At 47.2% G+C, this 17,298-nt stretch overlaps 2 protein-coding genes and 1 long non-coding RNA gene across 15 annotated transcripts in view; all 3 read right to left on the bottom strand.

Moving 5' to 3' along the window:
- Window positions 1–2,081, bottom strand: part of LOC109575442 (uncharacterized) — a 48,453-nt gene extending 46,372 nt beyond the window's left edge. For both annotated transcript variants that reach the window (XR_002183228.2, XR_011562578.1), the window contains exons 1-2: window positions 1,928–2,081; window positions 294–941 (exon numbers count right to left, since the gene is read on the bottom strand). This is a non-coding gene — a long non-coding RNA (uncharacterized lncRNA). The remainder of the gene's footprint in view (window positions 1–293; window positions 942–1,927) is intronic.
- Window positions 2,082–7,692: 5,611 nt separating this feature from the next.
- RPS17 (ribosomal protein S17) overlaps window positions 7,693–17,298 on the bottom strand; it is a 122,761-nt gene continuing 113,155 nt past the window's right edge. Inside the window, exons 1-5 of one of the 2 annotated variants that reach the window (XM_019983813.2) lie at window positions 11,103–11,330; window positions 10,664–10,815; window positions 10,056–10,161; window positions 9,102–9,167; window positions 7,693–7,819 (exon numbers count right to left, since the gene is read on the bottom strand). In XM_019983813.2, coding sequence (XP_019839372.2) covers window positions 7,739–7,819; window positions 9,102–9,167; window positions 10,056–10,161; window positions 10,664–10,815; window positions 11,103–11,315 — 618 coding nt within the window. In that variant the 5' untranslated portion in view covers window positions 11,316–11,330 and the 3' untranslated portion in view covers window positions 7,693–7,738. Of the gene's footprint in view, window positions 7,820–9,101; window positions 9,168–10,055; window positions 10,162–10,663; window positions 10,816–11,102; window positions 11,331–17,298 lie in introns of those variants that run through there. The other variant, XM_070775196.1, reaches the window with a different exon arrangement.
- The window catches only part of CPEB1 (cytoplasmic polyadenylation element binding protein 1), a 109,996-nt gene continuing 107,384 nt past the window's right edge, over window positions 14,687–17,298 (bottom strand). For all 11 annotated transcript variants that reach the window (XM_070775190.1, XM_070775189.1, XM_070775191.1 and 8 more), the window contains one exon: window positions 14,687–16,140. In XM_070775190.1, coding sequence (XP_070631291.1) covers window positions 16,030–16,140 — 111 coding nt within the window. In that variant the 3' untranslated portion in view covers window positions 14,687–16,029. The remainder of the gene's footprint in view (window positions 16,141–17,298) is intronic.

Genomic DNA, 17,298 nt, shown 5'->3' on the forward strand with positions numbered 1-17,298 from the left:
AGACTAATTCTTCAGACTCTTCAAAGTTGGCACAGACTGTTGCATAACTGAGCAGTATTGGTAACATTCTTTGACTTATCAAGAGTCAAGAAAAACCATTCAGAATTATCTACTTTTTTTTAAATTGACTATTCATATTGCTCCCAATGTTTTCAGCTCTTTAAACAACCACTCTCACCCAAAGACTAACAGTTTTAAATAAGCTAATTTATCTGGAAGAAACATGTGCAGAGAAAACAAACTCAGCACTGGTAACACTTCCCCTGCCCACCTACCGAATGAGCCACTCATACCTTAACATTGAAGGCCCACTTTTCTCTTTTTTTCAATGAAAGTGTGCACTAACAATTTGTAAAAAAAATAAAATGTTGACGACATGGTGACCAGTATGGCCCTCACAACACTGAAGCGTTATAAATGTGTAACTGCAATCTGTAGTGTGAAGTGATCACAGTGCCTCGTTACTGTCTCTGTGGCAACTATGAAATCCAGCCACTGAATCAGGAACACAGCCGTCTACAGTTTGTAAACAAAAGAATGTGGCTGCGTCCCAATGAAATTCTGTATGTAGACTGACTTCAATTTAACAGAATTTCCACAGCCCACAGGATTCTCCTCTTGCTGCTGCTGGGTTTTAAAGCAGTGGTCCCCAACCTTTCTGGCACCAGGGACCGGTTTCGTGGAATTTTTTCACGCTATTATTATGACATCAGCTCCACCTCAAAACATCAGGCATTAGATTCTGGAGGTTGGGGATCCCTGTTTTAAAGCATTTAGAAATGTGAAAATCGTTTTTAGTTCACGGCTTATTCACAAACGGGCAGCTGGGCACAGTTTGCTGACCCCTGCAGGTGAAAAAGAGAAAACGAGCTTTACTCACATTCCTCACAATTGAATCCGGCTGTTTGTTTCCTCCAGCGTCTAATGAGGAAAAGCGGCAACTTCAAGTAAAAAGAAAGTTAAAACTTCAGAAACTATCAATAAAATAATCAAACACCTGACACATTTAACTTAGAAACCAAATGTAACATTTAAAATGATTCACAGTAACAGGGAGTTTTCCTACTTATGAGAGAAAAACTGCAATTATATACTAATAAAACTGAAAATCTTAATGACATAGGCAATGCACAAAATATGAATTCACATATTCACGGAGATAGGATATACCTCCATGAATTTTGCCCTCAGGTAGAGGCGAAACTTGTGCTTCAATTGTTAAACACAATGACCGCCCCCCCCCCCACCCCCGGCCCCCCCTCAGGTGGGAGTCTTTCTTCCTTTTATCTTTTCAGAAACTTTTGGCAGTGGGAAGCTTCTCCTTAGGGGCATATTAAAATCAACCTCGTCACACACAAAGGTGGAAGTGGAGCTGCTCTGTTCAAAGACCGGGTAAAGGACCCTGACTGTTGCTCTATCTCCCCTCTGTCAGTCAGAGAGACTACTTCACAGCGTCCTGGGAACCCATAAAAGGTCTGAGAACCTTCAGTATAAAGACCACTGTCAGGGAGACCCAGATTCTCAGTTAGACATGGAGCTCAGGCCAAGTTGTCCCATGGTAGAAACCAGGAGGGCCAGAATGACCTAGGAGCTCAGACACTGTCTCAACAGCAGTGAGTCAGCCAAGTGGGGGAAGGACGTTGGCAGAGCTCCCATGCTTCAGCCAGAGGAGCTCCTCTTACCACTGTTTTCTTTTTTTTAACTTAAAAAAATTTTTTGTTGTTTTTTGATTTTTACAAGTGTTGCTATACAACAACGCCAATCAGGCTATAATTATATACACATCCCCTCCCTCCCCAGCCTCCCTCCCATCCCCAACCTGGGTTTTGATTCAGATTCTAAAGAAAGGCTCTGCATCTTTCTCTGTCTTAGAGCTATTTTACAACTCTCTAAGTTGTAGATGCCTGACAATGCAAATAATTCTTACCTATCAGATCAAATCAGTCGCTCATTCCTGTCCGACTCTATGCGACCCCATGAATCGCAGCACACCAGGCCTCCCTGTCCATCACCAACTCCCGGAGTTCACTCAGACTCACGTCCATCGAGTCAGTGATGCCATCCAGCCATCTCATCCTCTGTCGTCCCCTTCTCCTCCTGCCCCCAATCCCTCCCAGCATCAGAGTCTTTTCCAATGAGTCAACTCTTCGCATGAAGTGGCCAAAGTACTGGAGTTTCAGCTTTAGCATCATTCCTTCCAAAGAAATCCCAGGGCTGATCTCCACAGACAAATGTAAATAAATTCTGTTGGCTAGAGGTTTAGCTGACTTCCCTCTGGTGGAAGAAGTCGGTCTTGTGTCCATTTATAAATTCAACATTCCCTTCCTCCAAATTTGTCTCTGACTTCTCCTTTCAACTGACTGTAACACCGGTTTTTTTAAAAATTAGGGTTTTAAAAAATACTTACCAAGTTCATTTTATATCTGTGTGACAGTCATTTCACTTTGTTGAAAACTGTACTTTAACAAAACTAAGGACAATATGGGCTCCCTGGAGGCTCCGCGGTAAAGAATCAGCCTGCAATTCAGGGGCCGCAGGAGACATGGGTTCGATCTCTGGGTGGGTAAGATCTCCTGGAGAAGGGCATGGCAACCCACACCAGTATTCTTGGCTGGAGAATCCCCATGGACAGAGGAGCCTGGAGGGCTACAGTCCATGGGGTCACAGAGAGTCGGACACGACTGAGCGACTTAGCACAGCCCACAAGGACAATATAGGGGAAAAAAAGAAAATTACCTTCAAAACGTTCCTGGGACTCTTTGAAATCTTGAAGCAGCAGAGTAGGTGACACAAAAGGCAGAAGTCTATCATATTTCATGCCATATGCCAACAGACATTATCAGACGCAAACAACACCGGAGAGACGCTAGTCCGGCGGCGTCCAGCCCAGCGGGGATGCAACTGCCCGCGAGCACACTTAGCCCCACGGGCACCTCGAGCGGACACACCTGAGCCGCGACCCCGCCCCACCACGCCTGAAGCCGCGCAATCTCTGGCTGGGGGCAGCGCCTCACCGCCTGCTTTTAACAAGTTCCACGGGAGGTTCTAACGAGCCCAGGGCTGATTTTACAGATGCAAGAACTAAGGCCTAGGAGAAGCTCCTCAACGTTAATGGAGAATGAAACCGCTTCTCTGTGCCGCCCCTGCTCCTCCCCGACCCTTCCCATCCCTCGTCTCATTCACCTGGAGCACGGGGCCTTAGAGGCCGCCCAGCGTGCAGGTGTGGGTCAGCGATGGCACTGCCTCCTAGTGGGGGAGCGCGGCAAACACCACAGCACGCAGCCTTGTATTTTAATTTTCTTACCCACTAGTCATTTTAAACTAGCTCTAGTTTCTCTCCCATATAGAAACCAAAAGAGGGAAGGCTTCTTTACACATAGCCGTATTTAGAAGGCAAAGTTACTTGCTGAGAATGCCCGACTCCACACCAAGAAATGGAAAGAAATGTTCTTGGTGAAGAAGAGAAAGCTCCTTCCCTACTGTACAATACTAATAAATATAAGGTAATCATGGAGGTAAAATAACAATAGATGCTAAAACCAGTGAGTGAAAAGTTGAAGAACAGGGTATTTAACCACAAAATTCAAAACACCTTCTTACAACTTAACAGCGGAGAAACTTGAGAAATACACCTTAATCCAAGCGCTCAAAGTAAACATCACTAAAACTGTGACAGATATTGTGTCTCTCAGTATGATGCATCGAGTACACAGTATCACTTCTGTGATACAGATGTGCCTTGACTTAGGATGGGGTTATGTTGCAATAAACCCATAGTAAACTGAAAATACCCTAAGTCAAAAATATATTTAATTCACAACCTACTGAACATTATAAATCTTCTTGCCCATGCGGGAGAAGCAGGAGATGCCGGTTCAGTCTCTAGGTAGGGAAGATCTCCTGGAGAAGGGAATGGCAACCCACTCCATTATTCTTGCCTGGAAAATCCCATAGACAGAGGAGCCTGGCAAACTGTGGGGATGCAGAGTCAGACATGGCTGAATATCATAGCCTACCTGAGGCTGTTTTTAACATCCTAACACATTAACCTCAGTTGAGCCAAATCAACTAAGACAAAGTCCACTTTGTAATAAAGCACTGGGTATCTCTCATATGTGAAAGATCAAGCCAATCACTCCTGAAGGAAATCAACCATGAAGAGTCACTAGGATTGTTGCTGAAGCTCCAATGCTTTGACCACCCGATACAGAAAAGCCTACTCATTGGAAAAGACTCTGAGGCTAGGAAAGACTGAAGGCAAAAGGAGAGGGGGCGTCAGAGGATGAGACGATCAGAGGTAGAATAAGCAACTCAATAGACATGAATTTGCGCAAACTCTGGGAAGTAGTGGGGAACAGAGGAGCCTGGTGTGCTGCAGTCCATGGGCTTGCACTCAGACTCGAATTTGTGATTGAATGTCTCATGTACTGAACACTGTACTGAAATAGAATGTATAACTACAGAATAGTTAAATGTATTTGTTGCTTTGAGATCACATAAGCTGACTGGGAGCTGTGGCTCACTGCCACTGCCCAGTCATAAGTTACACCACTATCCTAACCTGTTAAAAGATAAAAACTCAGTTATCTGAAGTAGTTTCTACTGAATGCCTGTCACTTCCACACCATACTAGTCAAAAAATCTTAAATCAAACCACCCGTATTTCTAAAATTAAAAAAAAAAAAAAAACCTAAATTAAATCTAAGTGCAAGACAACATCAAACTGAAATTGAAGGACATTCTACAAGGAGTCAGCCAACACTTTTCAAAAATATCATGAAAGACATGGAAGGAAAAAAACATGAAAAGTAGATACAGTGATTCTGGGTTGGATCCTCAACCAGGAAAACTGGAAGAAATTACTGGGAATACCGCCAACATTTTACATTGGACTATGGATTAGAGAAGAAAACCTAAAGGCAAAGGAGAAAAGGAAAGAAATACCCATCTGAATGCAGAGTTCCAAAGAATAGCATGGTGAGATAAGAAAGCCTTCCTCGGTGATCAATGCAAGGAAATAGAGGAAAACAATAGAATGGGAAAGACTTGCGATCTCTTCAAGAAAATTAGAGATACCAAGGGAACATTTCATGGAAAGATGGGCACAATAAAGGACAGAAACAGTATGGACCTAACAGAAGCAGAAGATATTAAGAAGAGGTGGCAAGAATACATCGAAGAACTGTACAAAAAATATCTTCATGACACAGATAACCACAATACAATGGTGTGATCACTCACCTACAGCCAGACATCCTGGAGTCTGAAGTCAAGTGGGTCTTAGGAAGCATCACTACAAACAAAGCTACTGGAGGTGATGGAATTCCAGCTGAGTTATTTCAAGTCCTAAAAGATGATGCTGCACTCAATATGCAATTTGATCTGGTGCCTCTGCCTTTTCTAAATTCATCTTGAACATCTGGAAGTTCCTGGTTCACATACTGTTGAAGCCTCACTTGGAGAATTTTGAGCCTTACTTTGCTAGCGTGTGAGATCGAGTGCAGCTAAACTGCTGCACTCAATATCCGAGGAAATTTGGAAAATGCAGCAGTGGCCACAGGACTGGAAAAGGTCAGTTTTCATTCCAATCCCAAAGAAAGGCAATACCAAAGAATGCTCAAACTACCACACAGTTGCACTCACCTGGACATGGAATAGACTCTTTCAAAATTGGGAAAGGAATACGTCAAGGCTGGACATCATCACCCTGCTTATTTAGCTTGTATGTAGAGTACATCATGCGAAATGCCCAGCTGGATGAAGCACAAGCTGGAATCAAGATTGCTGGGAGAAATATCAATAACCTCAGATATGCAGATACCACCACCCTTATGGCAGAAAGTGAAGAGGAACTGAGGAACTTCTTGATGAAAGCAAAAGAGGAGAGTGAAAAAGCTGGCTTAAAACTCAACATACAAAAAACTAAGATCATGGCATCAGTCCCATCACTTCATGGCAAATAGATGGGGAAACAATGGAAACAGTGACATACTTTATTTTCTTGGGCTCCAAAATCACTGCAGATGGTGACTGCAGCCATGAAGATGCTTGCTCCTTCGAAGAAAAGCTATGACCAACCTAGACAGCATATTAAAAAGCAGAGACATTACTTTGCTGACAAAGGTTTGCCTGGTCAAAGCTATGGTTTTTCCAGTAGTCATGTATGGATGCGAGAGTTGGACTATAAAGAAAGCTGAGCGCCAAAGAATTGCTTTTGAACTGTGGTGTTCAAGACTCTTGAGAGTCCCTTGGACTGCAAGATCAAACCAGTCCATCCTAAAGGAAACCAGTCCTGAATATTCATTGGAAGGACTGATGCTGAAGCTCCAGTACTTTGGCCATCTGATGCAAAGAAATGACTCACTGGAAAACACCCTGATGCTGGGCAAGACTGAAGGCAGAAGGGGATGACAGAGGATGAGATGACTGGATGGCATCACTGACTCGATGGACATGAGTTTGAACAGGATCTGGGAGTTGGTGATGGTGAAGGAAGCCTGGCATGCTGCAGTCCATGGGGTCGGACACAATTGATGGGTTAGGTAGCAGTTATCATATCCATGTGGATTTCCTGATTACGATCATTCATCTATGGCTGTTAAAAGAATGTCCTTGTTCTTAGGAAACTGACAAGATATTTCAAACAAAACGGCACATCTGTAACTTAATCCCAATGGATCAGAAAAAAGATGTGTATATAAAGACAATATATAAAGCAATTGGGAGAAAATGTGAACTGAGAGCTCTGGAAAGAGTATTTAAAAGTTCTTTATACTATATTCTTGCAACATTTCAAGTTAGAAATTAAATCAGGTGTTATGACTTTGTGTATTTACAGTAGATGTTTTCAGAATGTTTCCCAGGATCAGAGTGCTCCAACTGCTCCTCCAGCTACTTGTGAGCAAGGACCAGCCCAACCTAGCATTCTCCACCACACAGTTGGACCCACTACCTCAGCAGGATCCCTAAGCTCAGAACCATCTCCCAGGATCCACCTAGCAAGCTCTGCCTCCCTTAACCTGACACATCCCATGGTCTCACTGATCCTTCCACACACACATCCATTCACTCAAGTCTCCTGTGCTCCACATGTATTCTATCTCCCATCCCCAGAAAACCCAACCCTCATACATATGAGGAACATTACCTTTTCAAGACAAGAAGGTTCACTAACCCAAACTGCATGTACCCAGGAGGGGCTGAGCTCAAACACACAGGACACATGGGGTAAAGAGGGAAAAGCATCTCCTGACTTTTGCCCGAAGCCAGAGTGAGCACGCGATGGCACCCCACTCCAGTACTCTTGCCTGGAAAATCCCATGGATGGAGGAGCCTGGTAGGCTGTAGTTAATGGGGTCGCTAAGAGTCGGACACGACTGAGCGACTTCACTTTTCACTTTCCTGCATTGGAGAAGAAAATGGCAACCCACTTCAGTGTTCTTGCCTGGAGAATCCCAGGGACGGGGGAGCCTGGGGGCTGCCGTCTATGGGATCACACAGAGTCAGACACGACTGAAGTGACTTAGCAGTAGCAGAGTGAGCATGCAGGACCTGCCAGGACCAGGCCTTCTCATACATACACTGTCTGTATGGGCACTGCCCACAGGTGCTCTGCAGGACACTTCTCCTGGGAGAAAGAATTCCTGTCCTTAGTTCCACCAGGACCCAACCCCATAGATGACACAGGCAAGGTTGTTGTCTGAGGTTTATTGAAAATATTACAGCACAGCAGAAAGACTCAAACGGCTCCACGTGGTGTTTTGAAGTTCATCCCAACTGTAGGCTGAGTGACCTGCAGGTTGGACAAACTGCCAAAGTCCTGTAATGATAAAAACGGGCTTAATGTGGCTGTTCTGGCAAGATCTGTGTCCAGAGTCCCAGCACCACCATTAGGCTACGCTTCACCAACCTCCTCCAGCTCGGGTCAGACTGCTGGGACCCTGCAGAAAATTGACAGCCTTCTCCCCACCCCAGACCAGTAAACTCACAAGGGGGTGGACTCCATCTGAAGGATCCTACAACCCAACAGTCACAAGGGAGCTGTCCTGTGCATTCTAAGACTTTTAACAGCATCCTCAGCCTTTACCCACAAGTCTGCTTGTACCCCCAGCTGTGACCAGGCATCGCCAAATGTCCCCTGGGTGCAAAATCTATCCCTTTGAGAATACTGCTCTAAGGCTAATGCAGTGCCCCTTCACTTTCAGGACCAGTCTCAGATAGGATGCATCACTCATGCAGTCAGCATTTGTGAAGCAGGAAGAGGAGTGGTGGGACAAGGGCAGGGCCTGCCTCTGAGCTGGCTCAATGTAAGTGCAGTGAAACCAAGGCCCCACCACATAACCAGAAATTAATTCCTCATTTCATGCTCAAAGATCAATTTTACAGTTGAAAATAAAAAGCTACATTCCAGGATAGTGGTTATTTCAGGAGAAAATAATCTGTAACAGGCTTTAGCTATACTGGTGATGTTTTTCTGAAGCCGGGTGGTAGGTATATAGGAATTCATGCTATTACTTAAACATTTCATCATCATAAAAAAGGGAAAAATGAAGTTGCTCGAAATCAACTGCCTCCTGGACTTTGAAGCTCATGCTTTCACCAAAATGCAGAAGTACTAAGATAAATCACAGAAGAGACACTTATCAGTGTGCTGAAGACAGCTGAACCACTCAAGCAGTGCCCTGTCAGCACCAGAAATGAAACCAGAGCTCATGTGAGTGGCTAGCATGTGGACACAGGAGAGCAAGAAGAGCAACGGTCACTAGATCTGGGAGTTATCATCACGTGGACAGCAAACTCAACCTTTAGCAAGCAGCTAAACCCCCTCTGGAGGTAGTCTAGCTTAGTGGTTACAAGTGTGGATGGATTCCCACCTCTGCCGCCCACTAACCTGAAATTACCACTCCAACATCTATAAAATGTAAACAACAGGAGATGCCTCGAGGGATACAGTGAGGAAAACAACATACAGAAAATGTGGAGATTACCTGATATATTTTAAAGATTCAACAAGTGTTACCCAGTGGTATTACAGATAGTAGAGAGCTACTGATAGTTGGTGACCAGGGAAACCCTACTTCAGGAATTCATCAAACACTCACCAAGAGCTTCAGCATTTCCTTAGTGTCAGGATCTACTTCAATGATTTCCTGATCCAGGGCTGAGACCTAGGAGAAACAAGGCAGGCCCCAAATAGTAATGAGTTAGAAAATCTCTCACCTTCCCTGCCTTTTCTACAAGAGTCTTAAATGAGAAAGAAAAATTGGGGGAGGGGGGAAGCATAGAGGGGATACAGTAGAAAGTGAAAGTGAAGTCGCTCAGTTGTGTCCAACTCTTTGGAACCCCATGGACTGTAGGCCACCAGGCTCCTGCATCCATGGGATTTCCCAAGCAAGAATACTGGAGTGGGTTGCCATTTCCTTCTCCAGGGGATCTTCCTGACCCAGGGATGGAATAGTATCCCACAAATTCAGTACTTAAAAAACCTTAAGACTGGGTTTATAGCTGTACTCCAGAAATATTATGCCAAAGCAAAAAAAAAAAAAAAAAAGCCAGAAGACATGGTAAGTCACCAATCATTCAAGGTTCTCATGTACAGAACTTACATGATCCTAACAGGGCAGAACACAACATACAGGCAGGTATTAACAGATTACGGGCACCAACAGCTGCTTATGGGCTTCCCTGGTGGCTAAGATGGTAAAGAATGTGGTAAAGAATTCCGCCTGCAATATGGGAGACCTAGGTTCCACTCCTGGGTCGGGAAGATCCCCTGCAGAAGTGTATGGCAACCCACTCCACTATTCTTGCCTGAAGAATCCCATGGACAGAGTAGCGTGGTGGGCTACAGCCCAAGGGGTCTCAAAGAGTCCAAGGCGACTGAGCCACTAAGCACAGCTCAGCTGCTTAAGGAGCGGGGGTGGGGGTAGAGGGGGTGGTCTATGGAGATGCAGCTGAGGTGCCCCTGGAAACCAAGTACCTGAAACGGTTCTCAGGGACCTGCTTTTATCTTTCAGGATGAACCAGAGGTCCAGAGTAAGCCCCAGAAAGTTTACCTCAGGCACGTAATTGTCTCTCCTCTCTCTCTCCTCCTCCTGCAGCTTGATGGAGATACCTCTCACCGGGCCTCTTTGAATCCGCTTCATCAGATGTGTGACGTAGCTACAAAGCGCCCAAGAACACACATTGGTCCCCACGGTACACAGCACGTCTGGATGTGCACGTAGGAGCTTCAGTTCTTTTCCCGCAGTGAGAAGGGAGAGTCATCATCATCTTGGGAGTCCTGGCTCTAAGAATCTTCTACATAAACAGAACCTCTACACGCAGCTCCGCTTAACCAGGCATGCCTGTCCTCTGTATTCATGTTCATTTGTAAAACCACCAAATACTCCAAAAAACTTTCGCGATCCCTCCCAACCCTCATCTGCTTTCCTTCGAGCTCCAATTTACGCAATACAGCAATAAATCAAGTAGGTCTTTAAATATTCTCTTCCAGAGATCGACTGGGGTTAACTTCGTCCAAGCGCCATTGCTGTCAAACAACCAAGTATCAATGCAACGTGAACACAAGACAACTTCACCAAGAAACCCCACAGACGGACAGCTCCCAGGACCCACCCGGGGGCCACGGAGGCCTTGGAAGCCGAACGCAGACTCGACTCACCCTGCGATCTTATTGCGAAGCTTCTTGCTGGGAATAATGGCGATTTCCTCGCACACACGCTTGTTGGTGTGGAAGTCATTGCCCAGGCGCGTGTAGTACTTCTCAATGATGACCCGGGCCGCTTTCTTTACCGTTTTGGTGCGAACGCGGCCCTGCGGGTGGAGAAAATAGGGTCACTCGCGAGCCAGGACCACCCCGCTCCAGGAAACAGCGCGGCGTCACACCCTGACCCGAGATGGGTCCGTGGGCTGGGGCTGAGCCCGGTACAGTAAAGGCCCGGCCGGGCAGTGGTGGAGCGCGGGGTCAACGCGGAAACCAGCAACGTAAGAAGGCTTCAGCCTCACAGGGCAGTGCGCGCCTCCTTACGGGCTGGGAGCTGAGGGAAACAGCGGATGGAGGACGATTCTAGTGGGCACCAACTTGGAGCCAAAACACCTACCATGTTGGCGGGTCCTTGGTAAAAGAGGAAACAGGAAGCACAAGAGAGACCTATAAAGCGCAGGCCAGAAAGCCGCTTCCGCCTAGCCTGGGACGCGCTGAGCCTACTCCAGCGCACCACAGCGACCCCTAGCGGGGCGGAGGCAAAATAGAACGGAAATGTGGACGGCCCGTCTGCATCCAGTGGGCGAAACGAGCTATTGATCTGCCCCATGATGGGCAAAGCTCCTCCGCTCCGCCCCGCCTATGGTCGTCTTAGGCTGGTGTCTGAAAGCCTTCTACAGTGGTTTCTACTGCTTCTACATCGGTCCTGAGTACTCATTGGAAGGACTGACGCTGAAACTCCAATACTTTGTTGGCCACCTGATGCGAAGAACTGACTCATTGGAAAAGACCCTGATGCTGCGAAAGATTGCAGGTGGGAGAAAGGGACGACAGAGGATGAGATAGTTGGATGGCATCACTGACTCGATGGACATGAGTTTGAGTAAGCTCCAGGAGTTGGTGATGGACAGCGAAGCCTGGCGTGCTGCAGTCCATGGAGTCGCAGAGTCGGACACGACTGAGAAAATGAACTCTACAGAGATTGGATCGCCCAAGGGCTTGGAGGAGAGGTGCATCTCTTCCACACATGCCAGGGGCGGTGTTTGTGTGTTGGGGCGGGGCGGGGCGGGGTTGGGTGGACAGCGGCAGCCCGTGGAAGTACGGAAAAGTGAGAAGGTAGGGGATGGCCTCGCACACCAGGTCCCCACCAAGGTCAGAGCCTTGTAGCCTGGTGGAGACACAAGTACAACTGGGAAATGATTATCTCATTTCCGAATCTTTGCTCAAATGTCACCTCATCAAAGGGACTTTTCCTCCAATTTATATATTAAGTAGCACTGTTATCCTTTTATAATTTTTTTCTTAGCACTTCAGTTCAGTTGCTCAGTCGTGTCCGACTTTTTGTGACCCCATGAACCACAGCATGCCAGGCCTCCCTGTCCATCACCAACTGCTGGAGTCTACCCAAACCCATGTCCATTGAGTTGATGATGCCATCCAACCATCTCATCCTGTCATCCCCTTCTCCTGCCCTCAATCTTTTCCAGCATCAGGGTCCTTTCAAGTGAGTCAGCTCTTCACATCAGGTGGCCAAAGTACTGGAGTTTCAGCTTCAACATCAGTCCTTCCAATGAACACCCAGGACTGACCTCTTTTAGGATAGACTGGTTGGATCTCCTTGAAGTCCCAGGGACTCTCACGAGTCTTCTCCAACACCACAGTTCAAAAGCATCAGTTCTTCAATTCTTCAGTGCTCAGCTTTCCCTATAGTCCAACTCTCACATCCATACATGACTACTGGAAAAACCATAGCCTTGACTAGACGGACCTTTGTTGACAAAGTAATGTCCATATGCTGCCTAGGTTGGTCATAACTTTCCTTCCAAAGAGTAAGCATCTTTTAATTTCATGGCTGCAATCACCATCTGCAGTGATTTTGGAGCCCAAAACAATAAAGTCAGTCACTGTTTCCCCATCTATTTGCCATGAAATGATGGGACTGGATGCCATCTTAGTTTTCTCAATGTTGAGCTTTAAGCCAACTTTTGCACTCTCCTCTTTCATCAAGAGGCTCTTTAGTTCTTCACTTTCAGCCGTAAGGGTGGTGTCATCTGCATATCTGAGGTTATTGATATTTCTCCCGGCAATCTTGATTCCAGCTTGTGCTTCCCCCAGCCCAGCATTTATGATGTACTCTGCATGTAAGTTAAATAAGCAGGGTGACAATATACAGCCTTGACATACTCCTTTTCCTATTTGGAACCAGTCTGTTGTTCTATGTCCAGTTCTAACTGTTGCTTCCTGACCTGCATACAGGTTTCTCAAGAGGCAGGTCAGGTAGTCTGGTATTCCCATCTCCTTCAGAATTTTTCACAGTTTATTGTGATCCACACAGTCAAAGGCTTTGGCATAGTCAATAAAGTAGAAATAGATGTTTTTCTGAAACTCTCTTGCTTTTTCGATGATCCAGCACTGCTATCCTTTTAATGTTGCTCTAGCATTTCTTAGCATGTGTCAGTGACTTGTCTCAGCTAAGCTAGTGATGAATTCTGTTGTCAGCAGTGTTTTGCGTTGAACAGCACCTAGCACAAAGTTCGTTCTCAAATATTTACCGGCAGGGCCCAGTTCACCTGCAGTGCCTCCAACTGAGGCGCCTTCTCCAACCACCACTGCTGTCTTCAGGCTGTTCCTGTCTTACCCATCCTCAAACGTAGTCCTTCTGAAGCCAACAGCACTGGCTCCTTGCTATGCTGGCACCCCCAACAGCCTCAGGAGTACTGCTCCTTCTCTCCATCTCTGCTGAAGTGGGTTCCAGGCCCTCACCTGACTTAAGGAAGGGCTGGGCTGCCCAGGTTGGATGAGGTTAGGGGCACCAGGCTGTGTGCCTCATCCCTCAATTCCTGGACAGTCCAGTCAGTCCCTCTAAACTGAGAATGGAAGGCTGAAGGAGAAGCAGCTCGTGCCCTGAAATGAAAGCAGCATGTGGACCAGAATGAGACAAACGGGGAAAAGAGACGACTCTGAACAGGACAGGACACCAAAAGGGCGTGTCAGAGCCCCTGCCCCGAGAGAGCTGCAGGAGTTTACCAGCAAACTTCAAATTAGGCTGCAGCCAGCTGCGCCTTGGCTGACCAGACTCCCCACCCACGACAACAGTGAGTTCTTGCATCTCTTCACGGAAGGGATGCTTCAGCACACAGAGCTCCCTCCACTAATGATTAAAATGGAATCTTCCAGAAATTGCTCCAGCAGCCAGGCCCAGGCACAACCTACCTGAAAAAATCATCAGTAGACCAGGATTAAATAAATCCTGGAAGCCTGTGAGGTAAAGAGTCCAAGTGATAGTCCCGAAGAATAGCAAAAATTTACTCCCGTTCAGTAAAGAACTGGGTCAGCACAGATGACTCCAATAGACAGGAAGCCTCCCAAGAAGAAGAAAGCTCTGAGGCGTAGAGGAGGAGCTGAGAACAAGTGGCCTGTGCCGACTCCCAAGGAGCTAGCCTCTGGTCCCTCCAAGGCCGGTCTAGGATGATGAGAAGAGGAGCCCCCTGCCTGCTGCCTGCTAAGTCACTCAGCTCTTAGTCTTCACAACCCCATGGACTATAGCCTAACAGGCTCCCCCGTTCCTGGGATTTTCCAGGCAAGAATGCTGGAGTGGGTCACCATGCCTTCTTCCAGGGGATCTTCCTGATCCAGGGATCAAACCCACGTTCTCTTCTGCCTCCTGCATTAGAACCTCAGGCGGGTTCTTTACCACTACCGCCACCTGGAAAGCCCAAGAGGAGCCCGAGAAAGTTTATTTGTGTGGCCTTTTTACATACCTGGACCAGAGGTACCCACTTACCAGAAAGGCACCTTCAAGGTGCACGAAGTGAACCAGAATGACTTAAAGGGGCAGGTCCCCACATGGCCCCTCCATTAACCTGGGCAGGAATCCTGTCCATTACAGAAGATGCAAGGAAATGTGCGTCTTTACTCTGAAATCCTACGTGTCTCACTGTTCCCATTCCCCCACCTCAGACACAGAGACAGAACCGGAACTCTGCTGCAACGTGTTTATTATGTGCCAAAAAAACTACACCACAGCTTACTCCACACACCTGTAGGAGAGTGCAGTCTTGCCTGCATATACTACAATGAGGTAGAGACTTCACACACAGCTTCACGAAACCCACAGAGTAGCTGGGATATGCAACAATGCAACGTCAGCTCAGCAGGAGGGAGGAGGGGCATTATGACACTGGTTCTTTGGCACACAGCTTCCCAAAGAGGGGCAAGTCGTTTTGTTTTTTTTTTTAAAAAAAAAGGAAGGAAAGAAGAAAGAAAAAGTCAAGTTTTCAAATTCCAGTAGCATTTCAGTCGACCGCAACTGTTGCTTCATACGCTTCTCAAACGAAGGAAATCAGGGTAGGGTACTTGTCCCCTCTGAGAGAAAGGGCTCCTGTGAGCCTTCATCTGCCCCCACCAGAAAGCAGCCCTTTTTTTTAGCTCAGTTACAAAAGAAAAAAGTCCTGTGACTTTGTGATTAAAAACTTCTATCAACCCTCCCCCCCCACATAAGTGCAACTTAAGAAGGTGCAATAAACCATTTTAAAACTATATACAGCAGCCGCTCAAACATCATTCATCCAGTCCAGTTTCAAATCCAAAAAAAATTTTTTTCTTGGTTGCAAATGCCTTGATTTGCAACTGTGAGAAACAGTGACCAGCAGTCCCCCAGACACAAATTTGCTATAATGTTAAAAGCTGCCAGGAAAGAAAAAAAATCTCTTGTTCCAAACGACTTAAAAACTGTTTTAAGGAGTGTAAAAAGGAACCGGTAAAAACCCTCGAGCGTAAAATATGAAATATGATTTTGGTTTAAATGAAGAGCAAAGTCTCCTTGTTGTTTACAGTAAAAAACACCAGCTGAACACTCAGTTTATGCCGTTCAGGTGGGGGTTAAATAAATGGAAAGGCACTGTATGGCAACTGCAAGAATGAAACCAATGAGACCTGCACATCATCACCATCAGTATTGCAAGGAATGTAAAAAAGCGCTTTTAATAAATAAACCTAGATGTAGGCGTCGTGTCAATACCTTCTGGACACGTAGTTCTTTTTTTTTTTTTTTTTTTTGCTTTTCATCGGCAAAATGAGGAACTAAAATCTGGGAAAACTACAGAGTCGCTTGGAGGGCGAGCCAGAGGGTCCTTGCCCTGGCACACCCTCTGAAAACAAAACCCGACAAAACTCATTGTGCATTAATTAGTGCAGAAACAAAGACAGATTCAGCAAGTGCAAAGGTGACTACGATTTCCCTTGTCCTCGGGAAGCCAGCTCCCTGGTCGCCGGTGGCAGGTGGGCCGCAGCAGAGGCGGCCGGCCCTGGGTGCACAGGCCCCTCTAGCTGGAGTCGCGGTTCTTCTGGTTCCGCATCAGGGGGCTGTGGTGACGTAGGCCCTCCATGCTGTGCCGCCAGTGCCAGCAGCTCCGGCAGAAGTACTTGAAGCACACCTGCGAGGGGAGAGAGGAGAGGAGCCAGGCCTGCGTCAGACCAGCCAGGGGGGCGGCTGCGTGCGCTGTCTGCTCCGACCAGGAGGGCGTGGGCATTCCTGATGGCCTCTGCGGGGTCACAAGAGCTGGCCCCAGTGACTCCTCTTGTCCCCAACACGGGTACCTGGACTTAACTGCGCACGCTGGGCTCCTGGTGTATAGCGGCCATGCCAGCTCCCCTCCTCGGTTCTGAGCACCCAGCTGCTCTTCCAGTCCCTGCCCATCCTACCTCCTGTGGAGCACTTGTGTCACATGGCCACATACATCACGGGAGAGCGTTCAAAGACAGTGACTCCAGGCCCTAAGGCCAGGCAGCATGGCTTCGGCGTCACACTCAGTGAGGAGAGGTGACTGTGCATGTAGATCAACACCTCAGCCCCAGCCCCTCACTCCTGCTGGCTGTGTAACCTCAGGCAGGCCACTAACTTCCAGATATCTGAAAATGGGGACCATCTGTGAAACACACTGACACACACAAGCCTGTGAGAAGAGGCTGATCAGACCCACACGTGATCTCAAGCTCTCCCCAGCAACCCACACTTACTTCACATCCTCCTCTTGCAGCCTCAGTTTAACTACCATCTACTCAGACTCCAAACCTGAGCGACAGCACCACTGCAAAACTAACTCCAAGTGCACACACAGTGCTGCGTCCGCCCAGGTCCCTGACTTCTCCTGTCACCAGCAGCACAGGCACCACTTGGAGACTGGTCACAAACGCGAGACTCAGGCCATGCTCCAAACCTGCTGAATCAGACTGTGCACTGACACAGATCCTCAAGTGATGAGCACAGACACACCACAGAGGACGAGACGCTCCGTCCAACACATCCAGATCTGTGCTCCACCCAGAAGCATGCGACAAAGCTGCCGTGCTGCTTTCTGCCTGCTTCTGACAACTGGGTACAAACCAGGTAGCAGCACCGAAACAGCCCAGAGATTCAGAAGTCAACAGAGACGGATTCCTTGCCTAAGAAGAATCAACCTAAAGGGCTTAGAGCTACAACAGCAGGACCTGCCTGGCTCACAGGTAGTGCTGACCACACCTGCCCGGGTCTCCGTCATCCTCAAAACCACCCATGAGCAGCAGTGCCCCACTGCACAGCACCCCCAGGACAG

Source organism: Bos indicus, chromosome 21 (genome assembly GCF_029378745.1).
Source record: "Bos indicus isolate NIAB-ARS_2022 breed Sahiwal x Tharparkar chromosome 21, NIAB-ARS_B.indTharparkar_mat_pri_1.0, whole genome shotgun sequence".
Taxonomy (NCBI): domain Eukaryota; kingdom Metazoa; phylum Chordata; class Mammalia; order Artiodactyla; family Bovidae; genus Bos; species Bos indicus.